Genomic DNA, 20,977 nt, shown 5'->3' on the forward strand with positions numbered 1-20,977 from the left:
TAGCGTGGTACAGTGTAGCGTTCGTGTAATCTCGACTATGGTAGTCTCGCGTGTAGCCGCGTCCTACTTCCGGCCGAAAATGGCGTTTGATGATAAGACTGTCTGTCCTTTCTCAGCCACCTGTCTACACAAGTGCTGGATCTATATAGTGTGACTCAGACGTCATCTGTATAAACAAGTGTCAGGATGCTTGTGTCTAGTGACGTGCACGTGATGTTAATGAATGAGTAGGTGCTTGCCAGTACATGTGCAGTAACTGTTTGGTGTAGACGTTGTTGTGATTGTAGTACGTACCTGTGCCTCGTCGTTGAGGCTATTAAAATCAATGGTTGGATGTTCTAGGAAGACACGAATAGATAAGTTTCCTGCTTTGCAGTGCGTTTGGAAGCACATTAAATATTTGCTAATTCTACTGTACAACCAAAGTACATCCGGAACTGGAAGTATTTCTCACCGGAAGGATGTAGGCGGAGATATATGCAGAAATATAATGTTTGTTTGTTAAGTGAGCATCAAGCTCGAGTTGATTTACAAAGAGAGTCGGAGCAGCTGAGAGAAAGCAATCGAGCCAATCAAGCAGAGAAATCTGCTTTACAGTAGCAATGAAGAAGCACTAGAAGTGCAAACCGTCGGCCGGTATGCACCTTGAAGGTAATTAGTCGCGCTATGACAGAATGGTCTAAACAACACGAATCGCCACGCACAGCGAAAGTCTAGAGTACATACGAAAACCAACTTTCGGTTAGATAGGTACAAAAGTAGCAGCACTGATTTTCAGTGAACAAAACACGATTTCATGCACCTACAATGTTTTGGCCTTTCAGAAGATGACACTATCTATTGATGGAACGAGCAGAATGTTACAACCTTTGCTCTCTAGACGTCTAGTTGTTTGTGTAACTTCTCTAGGCGTCTGATAGTTTGTGCAGCTTTTGAAGTCGTAATGAGCCATTAGGAGCGGTTTTAGGCGTGGCATAGGTAACACCAAAGCCAAAAACAATTAGATGTGGGAAAACATGAACGTTACAAATGTAGCTAGACTAGGCGTTGTTTCTAAGTGCTAAACCCTCACGTACAACAAAAGAAACAGCTTGCCATCGATTTTCCAGCTCACAACAATCTAGACGTCTGGTTGTCTGTGCAGCTTCTCTAGACATCTGGTTGTTGTCGTAATGGGGGAAAACATGTATGTTACAAATGTAGATCAGTTTGTTTCGCAGTACTGGAACAAGCCAAATGTTACAAGTCGGGTGGCTTCGACGCGCCCTACGTGATGAAGTAACGCGCGTGATCATTGTTCAGTTTGTTGGTGGGCAAGTTACAAATGTAGAGCAAAACAAGGAGCTCACTACCGATTTTTCAGCTCACAAGAATGTAGACGTCTGGTTGTTTGTGCAGTTACTCTACACGTCCGGTAGTCGTCGTAATGGGGGAAAACATTCATGTTACAAATGTAGTTGTTTCGAAGTGCTGGAACAAGCCAAATATTACAAGTCGGAGAGCCTCGACGCTAGGCTGGCTGGCCATCTTCAACTTACGTGATGAAGTAACGAGCGTGATCATTGTTCTGTTTGTTGGTGGGAAACATCTGAGTTACAAATGTAGAGCCAAACTAGCACCTCACCACCGATTTTCCAGCTCACAAGAATGTAAAAGTCTCGTTCTTTGTGCAGCCTTTCTAGGCGTCTCGTTGTTTGTGCCGCTTCTCTAGCTAGACGTCTGGTCGTTGCTTATTAGCAGCTACCAAACAAAAAGAGATGGAGCCTCATGATGACATCACGTTCGTCTATTGGTCGGTAATGACACCACTTCTCGTCTACGGTCGGAATAGTTTGAATCTGTGCTAATCGACTCTAGATACGGTCGGTCGGTCGGTCATCGAACGATTACTATACCCTTAGCCCGGAAATCCGGGCCTCGGGTAATTAGCTGATCAGGAGGCTGTAACTCGTGCCGTCACTGATGAGAATGAACGTCAAGTGAGAGAAGTAAGGAGATTGCTGCAGCTCGTGCAGCAACGTGACAAAGACAACAAACAACTACAAACAGCAGATCGTGAGCAGGAGCATCTTGCAGCACAGAAACAGAGAGAAGCAAACGAACTGCAGGAGCAAATCACGAGAATGGCAAGTCAGTTAGATGACAAGGAGAGACAGCTGCAACAACAGGAGAAAGAAATAGATGACATGAGAAGCACAATAGAGGAACTAAGAAGGCGGGTTGATGTCTTGAGGCACAAGGTGCAACAGAAGCACACGACTAATGAACGTTTGGCAAGGTCGAAACTTGTAGAGAAGTGAAAGTGCATGGCAGGAGCTGCAACAACTTCAACATCAATATGACAGCCTTATACAGATCCATGATGACAGTTTACACATGACTGGATTAAAGTTGGGAACAGGAGGTTATGGAGGTCACAGAAATGAGTGAATTGGTTGCTCTATTGTATGTGTATGTGTGTATTGATGGTGTATTGTAGAGGTTGGTGTTGGCATGTGGCGTGGTGTAGCAGTTGCTGTCAAGACATTTCATGAAGAACCGGTTAGAGTAGATGAACTCAACATTTCATTCATTCGACGTCAAGTGTCTGTGTCCAGTCGTGTCCATCACCCCAATGTCGTATCCATCTGTGGAGCTATCATTGAGAATAAAGTTCCTCTTTGTATCGCCATGGAGCTTTTGGAAGGATCACTGAAAGATGTGATCGAAGCTGCTTTGAGAAGCAGATATCTGTCCATGAGGGAACAAGTGGATATAGCTGTGGGATGTCTGTGTGGTGTGATGTATCTTCACCGGCTGCAGCCTGCTCTTCTTCATGGAGACATTCGCTCTACCAACATTCTCATCAGCAAGACCATGCAAGCCAAAATCGGTGATCTGGGCTCTTGTCGCTTCTCTAACGAGTCACTTTCTATTGGTCCTCTCAGTCCAGAAAAGCAGTCAGTCTCACAGTTTTTAATTTACACTTTCACTTTGTGCTGACATGAACTGAAAACATTTTCCGTAGCCTTTTTAAATGCTGTTTGTCACTTTCGTATGTCAATGCTGCAGATAATACAACTTGCCAATTGAACTCAAACTCCACACATACATGTTTGTCAGTCTGTTTGTATGTATTCGCTTTTTACATTATGATGGATAATCAGTAAGTCATGTAGCACAACGTGTGAATAGAAAACTCTTGCTGTTTGTAATTGTTGGTCTGTTAGATGAGAATGTGTTGTAGACATGGTTGTGGGTCAGCATATACATCAAACAGTCAGGAGCAACGAGGGTTCACACAGAATGTTGTTTATTGCACGAGCGTTCAAAAGTGCTACAATTAAATTGCCAAAATAGATTTCTTAAATTTATATTTTCTAATAAATCAATTTGTAATTTTGTAATTCTGCAGTTTTTAATTTTAAATATAAAAAAAATTAGAAACATTTTATTTACAATTTAAACCAGGCTACAATCTAAAGAGTAGAATGGCCAAAAAGTGCACAAACCAAGATCATTGATTGCAACTGCAAGAAACAGCATCTCGCGTAACTTTCTATGACTTATGTCTGGACATCAAGGCCATAATGTTAATTTCTTTTGTTTTCTTCCGTTGCTTTATGGCAACATCCTATCCTCCTCCAACAGACCATCTGCTCACAATCGAAGATCCTACATTATTCGAGAGCAAGGCTCATTCGCATTCAACTCGAACAGGTTGGTCATGCCGCTCCACTGTCACACACACACACACACACACACACACACACACACACACACACACACACACACACACACACACACACAGTGAGAAGTTGCACTGAGCAGGTTGCTGGGTCGAAAACTCAGTACAGAGTAGGAGACAAATGGCATCCGACACTGCAGCGCCTTCCACTGCATCAACTGCACTTGCTAAAAGATCAACACTGGATTCTCGTGATCAAAAATAATTTACTCAATAATTCATTAATTGTTTATAGTTTTAATTCAAAATAATTTATTTAATAATTAATTATTTACAGTTCTATTTATAGTTTTATTTTAAAATCTTGTATTAATAATTAGTTTACTTAAAATATTAATTATTCATATTTTTATTCAGACGACGTTTCTTTGGCAGGAACTTTCTTCACTGGCTGTGCTTTCACAGCAGCAGGAAGCTCTTTTGCTTTTACAGGTGGGACTGCAGCTTTCACTACCTCCTCTTCTGATGACTCAGATTCAGATGACGACGAATCCTTCGGTGGTGGTGCTTTCTTTGCCATCGGCTGCTGAGATTTCTACAACAAAAAGTCACCTCAAGCACTACACAACACAAACTGGGTGTACACGTGCAGCAACAACAATAACTAGTGATGACAATCACAATGTGTACAACACTCCATCACCATTTCCTCCATAATTATCATCCAATTCTCTATCTACTCACCTTCCATGCTGCACACACACATCACAACACACATACACATCATACAGTCCATCCAACATGCAACACAAACACAAATTCAAATTTAATTGAGATTACCTGTGACTCCTTCTTTGCCTTCTTTGCTGCAGGTTGAGAGGTTACCTGCTCGGGTTTTCGCTTACTGCCCGCCTTCTCCTTTCCTTTCTCCTTCTCCGCGGCAACCGGCTGCAAGTCGACCCACACACGAGGTCACGTGACAAACACAATTCGAGCGAATCGGGATGCAATGCGTTCATTTCAAAACATGCACTTTACTAGTAAGTTGAATAAACATATCATCATGTCTTACAATAAAAGCAAACGTAAAACGACTTTCAAGTAAAATGCGCTCGTCACGTGTCTCACTGTTTGACTAATTGATGTCTCCAAACTGGTGAAGCTCGTTTCTCCATATTAAAATTATTTCCGTACCTTTGTCTTCCTTTTTTTGCTCTCTGCGTTCCAACCACGTGTGTCAGTGGGATATCCCGTATAAATAGTTCGACGCATGCGCATTAAAATCGGTTAAAGTTGAAAATCTTTTTAGAAAAGATGGTTAGGTAGGACAAGACTTGTCAAGTAATGATGATCTTACCGCCGTGTTATTTTGCATGGGAGAAAGACGTGGCGGTAGGGTCTGGCTACGCGAGACTACGAGAGAACGCAGAAATGAGTCGTAGTCTAGAAAAGTCTGAGACAACAAAACGTAAATATTTTTAACTGCAAGTTTCTACTGCATATTGAGTATCAAGGGTATGTTTAAAGCCACAGTCTATCATTTATCGTTTCCCGAAGTGTCTAGCTAGCGGTCCGGCAGTCACGTGTCAATGGTGCATGCGCAATGACAACGCTTACATAATTTTGTCACTAGTTTGTATATGGCGGGAGATAAAGCTAAAGGTATCATTGGCGGGGAAAAGTGAAGATAACTTAGTAGTAAGTGTAGTTGTTTTGTTTCGGTTGTAGATTTATTTGTGAGAGCGGAGAAACTGTTTTATGAACACAACTACGTAGCTGCGGAAAGAAGTTTGCGACAATTGCTGTTTCTCTACGAGACAGCAGATCATCGACCGGTAGAGAAAGCATGTGGTTAGTGTGTATGTGTGAAGATGTAGAGATTTATTGATATTAACTATTTTATTTAAATTTGTGTTGGAAGCGCTCTGTATGTTGGGTGTGTATCTATATCACCAACATAAAGTGAATGACGCCGTAAAGTTTACGGAACAATGTTTGTCTATTGTACGAGATATTACACCTCAAGATGAAGAGTATCTGTCTTATGGTAAGTGTGATTTCTGTTTTATTCATTGTTATGAGTTTATCTCACTAATTGATCGTTTATCAGAAATGTAGATAGTAAGTAAAGTTGATATTTACATCTAAAATCCTACATTCATTGTGTAGTATTAGATGTTAATTGCAGGTGTGACTATAAGGTCATTAGTAAGTCAGGCTGCACATGTAATCAATTATCAGTCAACTTACAATGTCATGATGCATCCATCAACAGTTTGTTTGATGGTTTATTACTGTTACCTTAAGATTTATATTACTTTCATAATTATCTTTATAATATTTTACGAATAAAAATTTTGACATTGATTATGTTGTCTTTTGATAAATACTGTTGGTAAGAGCATGTGCTTTTTGCAAAGTTAGTTTTGACATTGTTTCTGTTTGTTATCATGGTAATGTGTTGGTAGACTATTAAGGAACTAGCAGGACCCGCCCTATGTGTGGTGTGCTTTACTATCAAAGAAACTTGCCTGCATGGGTAGCTATAAATGTCAAGTTAAGAATACATTACAGCAGCTCAGGAACTAAAGCGGGCACGTCTTACACTGTACCAAATGTGGGAATGAGAATGTCCTACAGTAGTGGGCAAGTGCACATCACATCCACATACTTGGTTAATTGAATAAACAAACTTCTGCGCATCTCTTTTCAGGCTGCCAAAATCTCATTTTGGGCCATTGGAAGCAATCTAGGCAAACTAAAGCTCTATCGTTCGTCTCAACGGTCGACGGTTGGTCTCGACTTGCTGCAACGATCTGAGACCGGCATCGTGTTGGTCAGCTCATTACATACATACAGACAGAATTGGGCGATTATAGTATAGGATTCTATCTCTTAAAATAAATAAATAAAATGCATTCTATCTTTAATTTAATGTATAGGAAAATATTAATGCAGAAGAAAGTAAAAGAAAAGTAGAAATGTGAGTAGTGCAGCTAGTTTTTCATTATGATTTATGTGCACTATGTCTAGTGTGTAGTGTGTGTTGAGAGGTGAAGATGTTGGGAGGGTGTGACAGACTGTGAAGAGAGACTACGACTAGAAGAGATGACGTGACTGACTGTTGTGTTGTTGTGTCTCTAATTTAGTGTTACACCTAATGGGATGGTATCTATACGATGAGGGCAAGTATGTAAGAGCAACAGAACATCTAAGAGCGTCACTCAACATCCAGCGTAGATTGTCTTCTGTGGACAAAGTCATGATGGCATGCAGTGAGTAAGAGTGATGTTGTGAGTTTGTAAGTGAATGTAATATTGAGTGTTAGGTTTATGAGTTTGTTAATTAATGAAGTAATGTAGTGTTGCAGCTTGTGTAGAGTGTAAAGCCTAGTTCACAATACGATGCTGACGTTGACGATGACGCTGGACGTTGACATTGATGCTGACGCTGACGATGACGTTGTACCATTCACAATATTTTTCCCGTGAGCGTCAGGAGACGTTGGTCAGCACCTGTCTGGATACTCGAGCGTTGAGCGCATGCTAACGCACGTTATTGTAACACCACGTGTGCATCGTAGATGGACGAAGAAATTGTAATTCTTCTACTTCTCATTCGTCGCCGTAGGCGTAGAGCTAGAGAATATCAACAACGGCAAATGTGGGTCAGACCAATCTTTCAACGAAGGCGGCAACAGGGAGAATTTCATAATCTCCTTGCAGAGATGAGGCTGAACGACACTGAAAGCCATTTTCGCTACCTAAGGATGTCTCGTGACTGTTCTTTGATTTGTAGAAAGTAATCACGTGTTTTCCGGTTACGTTGGTACACTTCCGGAATCGACGCTAGAGTTGAACTCGAGTCAACTCCAGCGTCAAGAACGCTGGACGAACGCTGGACGAACGCTGCGACGAACGTCGTCGACGTTGACATGTTCACAATACGACGCTCATGCCAGCGTCATCGTCATCATCAGCGTCATCGTCATCATCAGCGTCATCGTCAACGTCAGTGTCGTATTGTGAACCGAGCTTAAGAGATGAGAGGAACACATGAACGGGTCGTCAAGGAGGACACATAGACAAAGAGAGAAGAAAAGTGAATTTAGACATTGTGAATTGAAGTCAATGTCTTTAGTTAAGTGGAGGGAAGTGATGAAAGTGGAGAAGCACGACTTTATACGAGTCTTTGTGTTGCATTTGTGAATGTTAATATGCTGATGTTGGAGTTTGTGTATTGATGATCATGGAAAAGAAATAATTTCAGTCGTGATTATGATGTTTGCTGCTTTGAATTTATTTGTGTGATGTGATAATAAAGAGTGCTGATTCATGTTTTAGTTTTGTGTGAATGTTTGACAATGAAGCGTTGCGAGTTTCCGTTTTAGTTTAATTGTAAAACAGTAAATGTATTAGTGCTTCTTTGTTTTACAATGAAATTTACATTCATCTGTTTTAGTATGAAAACTATCTGGTCTAGACAATATTTTATAAATTTTGATATCAATTACATGTGCTTTTTTTGTTTTATATAGTAAGAGTCTTGTCTGTTGTGTAGCTTGTACACTCCTTTCACTTTGCCTTCTCTCTCAATGTCTAACAAAAGAAGCTGAATATGTGATGAGAGAAGGTTGTGGTTTAGCATTCAGCACTGATCACAATTTGGTGAAAGCGTACTGTAAGTATGGATGGTGTGTGAATTGAAATGTTGTTTGTTGTTGCTGATTGTGTTTGAGTAGCTGCTACTCTATTGGCTTATGCAATTCATCTAAATGAAGGAACAGAAGAGGAAGTGAAAAAATTGTTACAACAGGCTGATGGATGGATTCAAATGATGGGAGAAGATCGATACAAGGCAGAAGGTAAGTTACAAGATGGAAATGAGTTTGAAGAGTCTACTGTTGACAGTAACATTGAGATAATCATTGAACTTGTCAGATGTGTGACATACGTTGGTGACTTGTGTTGTGTTGTGTAGTGTTGAGTGAAATGGGAGAAGTATTGGTGATAAGGGGTGACTACAAACGTGCCAACAGAATACTGCAGGAAGCAGCAACAATACAAAGACACTTTTTACCAACCAACCATTGGGAGACTGCTCTAAGTGAGAGATTGTAAAAATCAGAATTGTCTCTTAATTATGTTTATTGTTCCTTTTGTTCAGCTCTTTGTCGCATGGCAGAAAGTCAAGTGAAACAAGACCAACAAATGGCTGCTTTGCCATTGTTCCACGAGTCATCAGAAATGATGAGTAAATCAATAGGTGTGGAACACCCAATAAGAGGAAGAAGTAATTCATTGTCTAGAGTCATATTTTGTTTTGTTTTAACTGTAGAATGTTTACTTGTATTCAGGTTTATTTGGTGTTGCTAAAGTCCTTCTAAAACAACAGAAGTGGCAAGAAGCAGAAACCATTCTAAAGGAAAGTGTCAATATTTTGGGTGTGACTTTAGGGTATCATCCTACAACAAGTGCAGGTGTGTTGTCACATAAAATGATTAGAAATGATAGAAAGTGGACAAAGTAGGAGTTCTATCTTATTGTGTGTATAGCAATTCGAGATCTGAACTATTGCTTACGAATGCTAAAGAAAGATCAAGAAGCATTCGACATTTTGCAACAACATCACCTAGTTGTTTCTTATCATCAAGGTGTGCACCCATATTTTCATCTTTTGTGTTTTATTTGTGTTTGTGTGTCTGTTTGAACTTATACTTACTTTTCTAAAATAGAATAAAATAAAATAAAATAGTTAATATCAATAGATCTCTACATCTTCACACATACACACTAACCTGCTGCTTTCTGTACCGGTCGATGATCTGCTGTCTTGTAAAGAAACAGCAATTGTCGGAAACTTCTTTCCGCAGCTACGAAGTTGTGTTCATTCCACAGTTTCATCCCTCTCACAAATAAACCTACAACCGAAAACAAAACAACTACACTTATACTGTTGGTAAACAATTCTCATATTTTTAATTTTCTACATTTCTGGAAATGTTTGTTTACAGTAGACTTTAACAAACTAGTGACACTACATTCATTTGTGATTATACATTGAATGTCTATCTACCCACATGCTACCTTATCTGTTTTCCTACTTACCTTATTTGTCTATTCATGTGTGGTATTGCTTGTGTTGGTATTAATCTTTAGAATTGGTTTATTCAGGTGACCATGGAGCAAGTGCATTTCAAGATTTGCAAAAGGAGTTGGAGCAGCTCAGAGAAAGTAATTAAGTCATTCAAGCAGAGAAATCTGCTTTACAGCAACAATTTAGCCTCAACACTAGGCCTCCCTTTGCTTTCGGTGGTCCGACCGCGTGAGGATAGCACAAAGCTTTTTGGAGAGAATGTCATGTGATACAGTTCCATTGCTATCCTCGCGCAGTCGGACCACTGAAAGCAAAGGGAAGCCTAATGTCGAGGCTAGCAACAATTGGCTGATCGGGAATGTGTAACTCATAATGTCGTCACTGTAGAGAATGAACTTCTGGCAAGAAACTTGCAACAATGTGAAACTGAAAAGCACCACTGGGAGCAGCATCAGCGCAAGATGTTACAGACATGTCTTGAAGGTTTTAACCTGACTGGATCAGAGTTAGGAAAAGGATCTTATGGAGGTAACATCAACAAGCGAATTGGTTGCTTAACTATTTGTGTATGTGTGCATTATTGATGAGTAACCTTGTGGGGTAGGTACACGAACTGATGATTCCCATTTGTATTTGTCATGCTAGAGAATATACAGTATGCAGCATGCCCAGTCTACATGTTGGATGTCGTCACTCGAGTCACTAATATGATAGCAAATCGAAAGTCGAATGTATAGTAAGACTTCAGACTATAGAATGACTTAGCACCACCAACTTGTAACCAGCCCACCTCGTATTAGGAGAGAACGACATGCTCTGCCAGACAGACTAGATAATGGATCTAGAAATGTGTCTAGATCTGGTGCTCAACTTTCAGCTGTGATGTCAAGCTGTGTGCACATTTAGCTGTAGAAGTGCAATTGCAAGTATTTGTAATATCGGCTGGAGATGCAGGAGGTTACAATAATATTCTTAATTAAATGAGGCTGCTGTTTGCATCTTTTCTTGTTAATGATTTGACCTAAAGTGTCCACTTTGTATGCATATGGAATGTCTTGTGGATGTTATTTCAACATTTGTATGTGTTTGTGATCAAAAACTTGTAAAATAGTTTCACCTGCACACGTTATCAAGAGGGTAGATGTTATGCTTACTCACAGTTCCAAGCGAATGAATGACTGTGTTAAATATGTTAGTTGATGTTGTTTCTGTTCTACAGACCAAGCGGCTGCTTTGCCAAGAGAAGGTGGGATGTCACTTGTGGCAACATCGAGTGTTCCAGCATCTAGTACGACGAAGCTTGATGATATTGTGAGCAATGAGGAAATTGTAGAAGTTGTCAAACATATTGAATCAGATTGGGGTAAAGTAGCGGCATTTCTTGATCCAAACAAATTCTCTCAGGCTGCAATTAGAGTCATCGAGAAGCACAGTTCGTCATCATTTCAACAGGCCAGAGAGATGCTTGAACAGTGGAGGGATAGCTGTGACACAAATGCTACACGTTCTCGCTTGAGAGACGCTATGGTTAAAGCAGGTTTGAAACGACAAGTCAGTATAGTGTTTGATGCACAACAGAGCAAGAGACCATGATATGGGTTGGTAGAGTTAGTGACATACGAATATGCAATTTATTTTTTATACATTTGTTAGTTTTAATGTGTTACAAAAGTTGTTTGTTACATCAATGTGTCATCATATCAAGTTTGTAAATTGTATGATGTTTTATGTTTAATATCATTTCATCAGGTCAATGAACTTTGAGCACACAAAGCCACAATGACATCCATGAACACTCCACGTACATAACACTTGTAGTCACTTTCTATGGATCACTAGTACTGATGATAGACAAAGTTACGTATGCGACACTGTTGAACACAGTATGCGTTGACATATTTTTCATTACACAGTGGATACATAACTTCGCCAGCTTTTGTAATGTTGGCAGTTGTAAAAAATATAATGAGAGTAAAGACTTATAGGTCTACCAGTAACCTATAGGCCATAGAAGGTTTTCAGTTGCAAGTTGCAGCGAGATAAAGTTTCTACTGCGTATTGAATCAAAGTTATGCCAAACTGTATCATTTATCGTGTATCAAGCTGCGATGCATGCATGATAGGTTCCCGTTTATTGCCACGCATGCGCATAATTCCATAATTTGTCACACCGAAAGTGTATGTCTATGGCGGAAGACGAAGCTAAAGGTACTTTTTAGTCACCATGGAAAACATTTGATTGTTAGTACGCGCTTCAGTACACCTCTTTGCAACAACTTTTTAGTTTAGTGTTGGTGATAGAGCTGTACGTCAGATCGTCTGAAAAGTGATGTAGTAGAGGAGGTACGTGTGAAGTGTATTTTTTACTTACTGGGTAACAACAGTACGTAGCGTTAGTTGTCCTTTTCATTTTTTCGAGCGAAATTGGGAGTCATCTTATTCTTCTCGCCAAAAAATATAGTAGAGGCGAGGACCCCCTGATACGATAGCGGACCCCCTGATACGATAGCGGACCCCCTGATACGATAGCGGACCCCCTGATACGATAGCGGACCCCCTGATACGAGATCGGACCCCCTGATACGAGAGCGGACCCCTGATATGAGCGCAGACCCCTGATATGAGGGTGCACCCCTAATTCAGTTTGTAGCACATGTGTTGCTGAGTCAAAATTGCATTTATCTGCATTCATTGCATGCTGGTTATGTCGATCCGTCTCCCCATAATTCCGGTCGTTCCAACAAGGCTCGCTCCAATTATCTAGTGGTGGGGAAAGTGAAGATGTTCTAGTTGTTTTGTTTTCGTTTGTAGATTTAGTATTGAGAGCGAAGAAACTGTATGATGAAGACAACTATGTAGCTGCTGAGACAAGCTACTGTCACTTGCTGCTGCTCTATGAAACAGCAGAACATGAAGCACTAGAGAAAGCACGTGGTTAGTGTGTGTGAAACAGATGTAGAGATATATTGATATTAACTATTTTATTCATTTGTGTTGGAAGCGCTCAATAGGTTGGGTTTGCGTCTATATAACCAACATAAAGTGAATGACGCCGTAAAGTTTACGGAACGATGTTTGTCTATTGTACGAGATATTACACGTTAACATGAAGAGTTTCTGTCTGAAGGTAAGTGTGATTTCTGTTTTATTCATTGTTATGAGTTTATCTCACTAATTGATCGTTTATCAGAAATGTAGATAGTAAGTAAAGTTGATATTTATATCTAGAATCCTACATTCATTGTCTAGTATTAGATGTTAATTGGTCACTATACTTATTTCAGGCTGCACATGTAATTAGCTACGAGCGTAAAAGAAGGACACCAAATTAAGTGGTGAACGGCTTCCGAGAAACTTACTCTAAACGGGCTGAATTGACTTCCGGTCTGTCTGTCGATATGTCGTTATGTATGTTTGTAAGCATGTGTCACGCACGCTTTGGGATTTGTTTTGAGCCAATCAGCAGTCGTTTTGGGACACACACACAAAAAAGTAGGTGACGTAGCATTGGCTTGTATCACTCTGGGGGTTTGTTGAGCCAATCAACAGTCCTTTGGGATACCAACAATGGGTGACGTAACAATCTCCCCGCGCAATATGACAGAAAAGCCGAGATGTCATATCCATAGCAAAAACGTTATTGCGGTCAAACCCTCGTCATACTGAGAAACGCAGAGTAAAGTTTAGGCTAGAGTTGTATGCATATGTTGTTTTTTAGAGAAGTGCAGAACAAACGAATTCATCATCGTTCTTGAAGAAGCCAAGCAAAGGTCTCATGGGACCATGCATATACCGTTGCGCACGATCAACATGTCATCCACAATCTTTAAGAGAGCAATACCATATATTGTGTTTTAGCTGTATTAGTGTAAGTAGGACTGATGACGAACGATCTGGATCGGCGGCGTCTTGCAAGAAAGATTCGTAACGCTGCTTTCTTCTGGATCATGTCACTACATGTCGCTTAATTCACAGTATTTCTAGGAGACGTATGAGATCAATCTTTATCTAGCTACGACGAATTATCATCAGAACGAAAGATGCTAGCAACGTACGGCTCAACGAGAGCATCATAATTGCGTCCACCTCAGTAGTTAACTGCAAGTGATGCAAGAACACTACAGAATCGAGAAATAACGTGGATAACAGGCCCACTCCGTGAAAGAATATATTTATAGCTGTAGGTAGGACTGATGATGAACGATCGACGTCGTCTTGCAAGGAAGATTCGTAGGAAACGCTGATGCTGCATGATTTCTTCTGGATCCGGTCGCTATACACATACATGTCGTATTTGCCATGCACATACATCGATCTCTAGCTACGACGAATTAATTTTAATGAAACGAAAGATAATAGCAACAGCTCAACGAAAGCATAATAATCGTGTCCACCTCAATTGATGCAAGAGCGCTACTAACGTGGATAACAAGCCCGCTCCATGCAAGAGTTACCCAGCTGTCACGCATGTGTATGTGCTGAATTTGAAGTGTAGTGTGGAACATTGATGATATTTAGTTAATTATTGATAATGACAATAGGTAGATGAAACTAAATAAATGTACATTGATATTAACAATAAATGCACACACAAACACCACACACACACACACACACACACACGTACATGTACACCTGCACATTTATGCAAATGTATACACTCGTAGCTCTTAAGTGAGTAGAACACAGCTTCATTTACTACTTAATTATCAGTCAACTTATAATGTCATGATGCATCCATCAACAGTTTGTTTGATGGTTTATTACTGTTACCTTAAGATTTATATTATTTTCATAATTAGGCCACACCGAAAAATTGTCTGGTTGGGGTAACCCGCCCGCCCGTGTTTGTAGGGCCGCTGAGTTTTTTATATTTAATTGAATATTTAGGTTTTCTGTTGGCCTGGGCTTATCTGTGTTTGAGGGGCACGCGTTTTGAGAGATGGAAAGATTCTTTGTCTGTCTGGCGACTGTAGTCTTTGTGAGCTATTGCTGGAAGTTGGATTCGGTGAACGAGTGGACGATGTAGACTACTCAGCGTGCCGTGTTTGGAGGGCTGCTGTTTTTTGCGCATGCGCTTGCTGAGAAATAAAGATGTTTTCTGTTGCTCTGTGCATATCCGTGTCCGGCGGGGCACGTGTTTTGAGACATGGCAAGATTGTTCATGTGTCTGGCGACTGTAGCCTTCGTGAGGTGTTGCAGGAGGTTGGATTCGGTGATCGAGTGAACGATGTACCCAGCGCGCGCAAACTGCGACCACAGACATTTTCTCCAAACAAGACACTGAGTTACCCTAGATGATGATTTAAAATTAAAAAAATAAAAACTCTGCTCACCCGCCTGTCTTTTTCCACTGCATGTTACCCCAATCAGACAATTTTTCAGTGTGGCCTTATCTTTATAATATTTTACAGTTACAAAAATTTTAATTTTAGGGACAGTGAATCAATGATTATGTTGTCTTTTGATAAATATTGTTGGTAAAAGCATGTGCTTTTACATAATTTAAGGCCAGACCAACTGAATTTCTTGATGCCAAGATTTTTTGACATTGCCCAACATAAAAAACCCCGACCGATTGAAAATAGAGAAAAAGAAACATGACCACAGGACATTTGAGCATGTGCAGTTGTAGATTTTTAGGACCACTTAAACAACTGCTCAGCAAATCAAGCAAAACAGAGAATTTGGTTTGTGTTCTAAAAATGAGTAAATGTAGGATGGGCCATTGGTACAAAGCATAATCTTTAAGAGCAGACAATGAGTCGAAGACAGTAGTTTGACACACAAATGAGCAGCGGTGGTAGCCATGTGCTTGAGAGAAAAGAAACGGTGCTAGGAAGAAGCAGTGCCGAAAGAGACAAGAGGAACTCACACTGTGTAAGACTCAGCGAAATGCAAAACTAGACACAAGTAAAAGCTGTAAAGAGACAAACGGGTCATGGAAACAGAGCAGAAACACGAGTACTGTGATAGAGCCAACAAAACACTGAAACAAACACAGCGACAGTTGCTGCAAAGAGGCAAGAGGAATATGGAAGGAGATGCACGAACACGTGCTGCTTACATTGGCACAGTCTCCAATTTGCCCTCGTAATATGAAGCCTTCCACAAAAAGGTAACTGTGTATGTGCACATCAAAATTTTATTTTTATTCATCAAGCTCAAAACCGGATCAGCGAATCTTAGTATCATAAAATTTAGTTGGTCTGGCTTAATTAAGTTAATTTTGACATTGTTTCTGTTTGTTATCATGGTAGTGTGTTGTTAGACTATTAGAGGGAATTCTAGCTCTTAAAATAAATAAATGGAGTGAGTTATATTGTATCTTTAATTTAGTGTATAGGGAAATATTAATACAGAAGAAAGTAAAAGAAAAGTAGAAATGTGAGTAGTGCAGCTAGATTTTCATTATGATTTATGTGCACTATGTCTAGTGTGTAGTGTGTGTTGAGAGGTGAAGATGTTGGGAGGGTCTGACAGACTGTGAAGAGAGACAGACTACGACTAGAAGAGATGACGTGACTGACTGTTGTGTTGTTGTGTCTCTAATTTAGTGTTACACAATATGGGAGTGCATCTATACGAGGAGGGCAAGTATGTAAGAGCAACAAAGAGAGTCATTCAACATCCAGCGTAGATTGTCTTCTGTGAACAAAGTCAACATGGCATCAAGTGAGTAAGAGTGATGTTGTGAGTTTGTAAGTGAATGTAATATTGAGTGTTAGGTTTATGAGTTTGTTAATGAATGAAGTAATGTAGTGTTGCAGCTTGTGTAGAGTGTAAGAGATGAGAGGAACTCATGAACGGGTCGTCAAGGAGGACACATAGACAAAGAGAGAAGAAAAGTGAATTTAGACATTGTGAATTGAAGTCAATGTCTTTAGTTAAGTGGAGAGAAGTGATGAAAGTGGAGAAGTACGACTTTATACGAGTCTTCGTGTTGCATTTGTGAATCTTAGTATGCTGATGTTGGAGTCTAGAGGGGAACTCTCACCAAATACTAAAACTTGTTGAAAGAAAGATACAAGGCCTAGTATCTTCCTGCAGGAAGCTAACGGTCTAGCCAGCCACAGAAGCAGAGAATGGGCCACGAGTTGTTCAGACAATTCCCCATATGCAGCGCAAATTTAAAGTCTTACTCTGTCCTCGTTTGGAAGTAACTACTTTAGGTTTATCCATACCAAGTGCTCCTAACGCACCCAAAATGCAGTGAGACATGATCTACGAACTAATCTAAGAAGGGTCTCCTTTTGAGGCTCCACGGTTGTATTGACACAGTCGATACTTGCATGATAAGTTTGGGGTCCCAGTTTGCTTTAGTTAATAAATCACAACTTCCCACCATATGTCTCACAATCCTTACCTTGAAAAGTACACAGGTATAGGTCTTCCTTGCTAACCATCAATCAGAGTTACTCTCATGCCACATACGGGTACTAAATACGCGCACACGGGTAATTTTAATGCTTTGTTTCTTCTTTACGGTAAATGTCTGCAGTAAACGGTTGCAAAGGGTTGTAACTTGTGTCATGAAGTGACAGCTTTCATCTGAGAAATTGTTGATCGTGGTGAGAGTTCTTCTGCAAAACAGTAACTTTTGTAGTGCTCTAGCTTCTTTGTTTTACAATGGAACTTCATTCATCTGTTTTAGTTTAGGCAATATTTCATAAATATATTGGTATCAATTACATGCTTTATGTTTGTTTTATACAGTAAGAGCTAGTCTTGTATGTTGTGTAGCTTGTAATTTCCTTTCACATTGCATTCTCTCTCGATGTCTAACAAAAGAAGCTGAAAATGTGATGAGAGAAGGTCATGTGTTGTTACTCAGCACAGGCGACAACGATGACAAAGCAGAGGGTGAGTATGGTGTGTGAATTGAAATGTTGTTTGTTGCTGATTGTGTTTAAGTAGCTGCTACTCTACTGGCTTATGCTATTCAACTAAATGAAGGTACAGAAGAGGAAGTGAAAAAATTGTTACGACAGGCTGATGGATGGATTAAAATGATGGGAGAAGGACGAGGCAAGGCAGAAGGTAAGTTACAAGATGAAAATGAGTTTGAAGAGTTTAATGTTGACAGTAACATTTAATCATTGAACTTGTCAGTGTGTTAGATGTGTGACATATGTTGCTGACTTGTGTTGTTTTGTGTAGTGTTGAGTGAAATGGGAGAAGTATTGGTGATAAGGGGTGACTACAAACGTGCCAATAGGATACTGCAGGAAGCTGCAACAATACAAAGACACTTTTTACCAACCAAGCCATTGGGAGACTGCTCTAAGTGAGAGATTGTAAATATGAGAATTGTCTCTTAATTATGTTTATTGTTCCTTTTGTTCAGCTCTTTGTCGTATGGCAGAATGTCAAGTGAAACAAGACCAACAAATGGCTGCTTTGCCATTATTCCACGAGTCATCAGAAATGATGAGTAAATCAATAGGTGTGGAACACCCAATAAGAGGAAGAAGTAATTCATTGTCTAGAGTCATATTTTGTTTTGTTTTAACTGTAGAATGTTTATTTGTATTCAGATTTATTTGGTGTTGCTAAAGTCCTTCTAAGACAACAGAAGTGGCAAGAAGCAGAAAGAATTCTGAAGGAAAGTGTCAACATTTTGTGTGTTTCCACTGCAGGGTTTCATCCTACAATTGCAGGTGTGTTGTCACATGAAGTGATTAGAAATGATAGAAAGTGGAGAAAGTACGAGTTCTATCTTATCGTGTGTATAGCAATTTGAGATCTGAACTATTGCTTACAAATGCTAAAGAAAGATCAAGAAGCAGTCGACATTTTACAACAACGTCGACAAGTTGTTTCTTATCATCAATGTAGGCCTTAGTTCAAAATTTATCTACATTTCTGTCTCCAGCTATGAGCCATAAGAAATGAGAATATGTAAAGGTCATGAGACTTGTCAAGCAGCATACTAAGAATGTATAGGGGTGAATTGACTCTCTTCTTGTCACTATGTGTCTGGCTGGCTGGCTGACAATGTTTGACATGCTCAGGAATGTGCCACGCCTTTAGTGTGGTCCAATCACTAAGTAGTATTTATAATTTGTTGTATGTGGCAACCAAAGACAATGAATGAACAGCCAATCAGACCTGGGAAACGTTCATGAAAGAATTTTTTACCAGAACAGTGCAATTCATGTTTGCAATTGCCAGTTCTTGTCGGAAACAAACAACAGAACTTACCTGTCTGCAACTGGTAACCCAAAATCAATCACTTTTCAGCCATACAACATTTTATTGGAACCTAACATTACATAACCACAAGCACTATTTATGTCCCATAACCCTTGTTACTGTACTTTGATGACTACAGACTGCTTTTTGGTCACGTGAAACAACAGTCACTTTGTATCATTTTAGATAGATTTTACAACTAGTTCACTTAAAAATAGAATCTAAATTTGTAATTCTTCCGTAACCATCCCATCATAGTTTCAGAAATCTCATAGCTGTGGAAGCGACGGTGTAAACACGGTTCCAATTAGTAGCTTTCTATAATTTATATAGAATGTACTGTAGTGATGCAGACAAGTCAAGTTCATCTTGTACTGATTGATGACAAAAGCCGTGTTATTGGTGGGAGATCAGATAAGTTTTAGAATGTTTGTTTTTTGCTCACTCGTTTGTTTATTTTTATTGTTGTTTTTGTTTGTATTGATTTTTAATGTTTGTTTGCAGTCGATCGAGCGTCAAGCAAGTTCATTAAAGTTGATGATTTACAAAGAGAGTTGGAGCAGCTCAGAGAAAGCAATCGAGCCATTCAAGCAGAGAAATCTGCTTTACAGCAGCAATTAGCTGATCAGGAGGCTGTAATTTGTGCCATCACTGATGAGAATGAACGTCAAGTGGGAGAAGTAAGGAGATTACTGCAACTCGTGCAGCAACGTGACAAAGACAACACACAACTACAAGCAGCAGATCGTGAGCAGGAACATCTTGCAGCACAACAGAGAGAAGCAAACGAACTGCAGGAGCAAATCACGAGAATGGCAAGTCAGTTAGATGACGAGGAGAGACAGCTGCAACAACAGGAGGAAAAAATGGATGACATGAGAAGCACAATAGAAGAACTAAAAGGCGAGTTGATGTCGTGAGGCACGAGGTGCAAGAGAAACACACGACTAATGAACGTCTGGCAAGAGACTTGCAGAGAAGTGAAAATGCAATGCAGCAGCTGCAACAACTTGTATGTGTGTATTGATGTGTATAGTAGACGTTGGTGTTGGCATGTGGAGTGGTGTAGCAGTTGCTGTCAAGACATTTCATGAAGAACCGGTTAGAGTAGATGAACTCAACATTTCATTCATTAGACGTCAAGTGTCGGTGTCCAGTCGTGTTCATCACCCCAATGTCGTATCCATCTGTGGAGCTATCATTGAGAATGAAGTTCCTTTTCGTATCGTCATGGAGCTTTTGGAAGGATCACTGAAAGATGTGATCAAAGCTGCTTTGAGAAGCAGATATCTGTCCATGAGGGAACAAGTGGATATAGCTGTGCGATGTCTGTGTGGTGTGATGTATCTTCACCAACTGCAGCCTACTCTTCTTCATGGAGACATTTGCTCTACCAACATTCTCATCAGCAAGACCATGCAAGCCAAAATTGGTGATGTGGGCTCTTGTCGCTTCTCTAACGAGTCACTTTCTGTCGGTCCTCTCAGTCCACAATACATTGCACCAGAACGAGTTGTGGAAGGTCGTGGCCCTGCTTCACCCAACACAACAGAAGCCGACATGTACAGCTTGGGAGTCACGTTTGTCGAGTTATTCACAGGAGTAGGTGCAGAGATGAAACGGCGTAAGAGTCAGTTTCGAGCTGTTCCTTATGTTCCACTTGCAAGACATTTGCTATGCTATGGCAGAAGAGAATCCACGTGATCGCATTTCTGCAGCAGCAGCTCTCATGCAAGTGAATGCAGTGAAGCAGAATGATGAGTACACTTCCTGTCCTCCCAAAAGGATGGTGAAAGGCAAGAAACGCAAAGAAGACAAAGTGACACTCGTAGAGGTGCCATGGATGTGACTTAGGAGCAGATAATTGTGATGTATTTGTTTGTCTGTTTGTCTCAATTCATCCAACTTTGCTGCTTGTTATAAATGCAATAGATGATGTTGCATGTGTGTAGTCTGCTGTGCAATATGAGTTGACATTAACTTTTTGATAGTCTAGCAGTCAGTCTTACAGTTTTTAAT

At 40.1% G+C, this 20,977-nt stretch overlaps 4 protein-coding genes across 7 annotated transcripts; 3 read left to right on the forward strand and 1 right to left on the reverse strand.

Annotated features, from left to right (window-relative positions):
- The first annotated feature begins 1,878 nt into the window (after positions 1–1,878).
- Positions 1,879–2,982, forward strand: LOC134182404 (interleukin-1 receptor-associated kinase 1-like). The gene is made up of 2 exons (XM_062649803.1): positions 1,879–2,413; positions 2,480–2,982. Exons 1-2 carry the CDS (start codon positions 2,377–2,379, stop codon positions 2,980–2,982), a joined length of 540 nt encoding a protein of 179 aa, XP_062505787.1. The 5' UTR covers positions 1,879–2,376.
- Positions 2,983–3,498: 516 nt separating this feature from the next.
- Positions 3,499–4,939, reverse strand: LOC134182405 (late histone H1-like). The gene is made up of 3 exons (XM_062649804.1): positions 4,862–4,939; positions 4,508–4,615; positions 3,499–4,262 (listed from the first exon to the last, which is right to left on the reverse strand). Exons 1-3 carry the CDS (start codon positions 4,937–4,939, stop codon positions 4,077–4,079), a joined length of 372 nt encoding a protein of 123 aa, XP_062505788.1. The 3' UTR covers positions 3,499–4,076.
- A 368-nt stretch (positions 4,940–5,307) lies between these two features.
- LOC134182406 (uncharacterized) lies at positions 5,308–11,515 on the forward strand. The gene is made up of 13 exons (XM_062649805.1): positions 5,308–5,329; positions 5,396–5,518; positions 5,589–5,714; positions 6,817–6,942; positions 8,228–8,347; positions 8,409–8,531; positions 8,648–8,773; positions 8,834–8,959; positions 9,024–9,146; positions 9,222–9,320; positions 9,841–9,900; positions 10,151–10,291; positions 10,983–11,515. The coding sequence occupies exons 1-13, from the start codon at positions 5,308–5,310 to the stop codon at positions 11,354–11,356; spliced, it is 1,689 nt and encodes a 562-aa protein (XP_062505789.1). The 3' UTR covers positions 11,357–11,515.
- A 412-nt stretch (positions 11,516–11,927) lies between these two features.
- Positions 11,928–20,777, forward strand: LOC134182629 (probable serine/threonine-protein kinase DDB_G0271682). 4 transcript variants are annotated; one of them, XM_062650062.1, is made up of 11 exons: positions 11,942–11,971; positions 12,048–12,106; positions 12,575–12,697; positions 12,765–12,890; positions 16,321–16,438; positions 17,507–17,626; positions 17,681–17,803; positions 17,924–18,050; positions 18,111–18,236; positions 18,301–18,423; positions 19,463–20,777. In XM_062650062.1, exons 5-9 carry the CDS (start codon positions 16,429–16,431, stop codon positions 18,199–18,201), a joined length of 471 nt encoding a protein of 156 aa, XP_062506046.1. In that variant the 5' UTR covers positions 11,942–11,971; positions 12,048–12,106; positions 12,575–12,697; positions 12,765–12,890; positions 16,321–16,428; the 3' UTR covers positions 18,202–18,236; positions 18,301–18,423; positions 19,463–20,777. The 4 variants fall into 4 exon arrangements, with proteins under 4 accessions (XP_062506047.1, XP_062506046.1, XP_062506048.1 ...); XM_062650064.1 differs by having other exon boundaries at positions 12,807–12,890; XM_062650063.1 differs by lacking the exon at positions 12,048–12,106 and having other exon boundaries at positions 11,928–11,971.
- Positions 20,778–20,977: the final 200 nt, after the last annotated feature.

The sequence above is a fragment of the Corticium candelabrum genome, chromosome 7, assembly GCF_963422355.1.
Source record: "Corticium candelabrum chromosome 7, ooCorCand1.1, whole genome shotgun sequence".
In the NCBI taxonomy this organism is placed as follows: Eukaryota; Metazoa; Porifera; class Homoscleromorpha; order Homosclerophorida; family Plakinidae; genus Corticium; species Corticium candelabrum.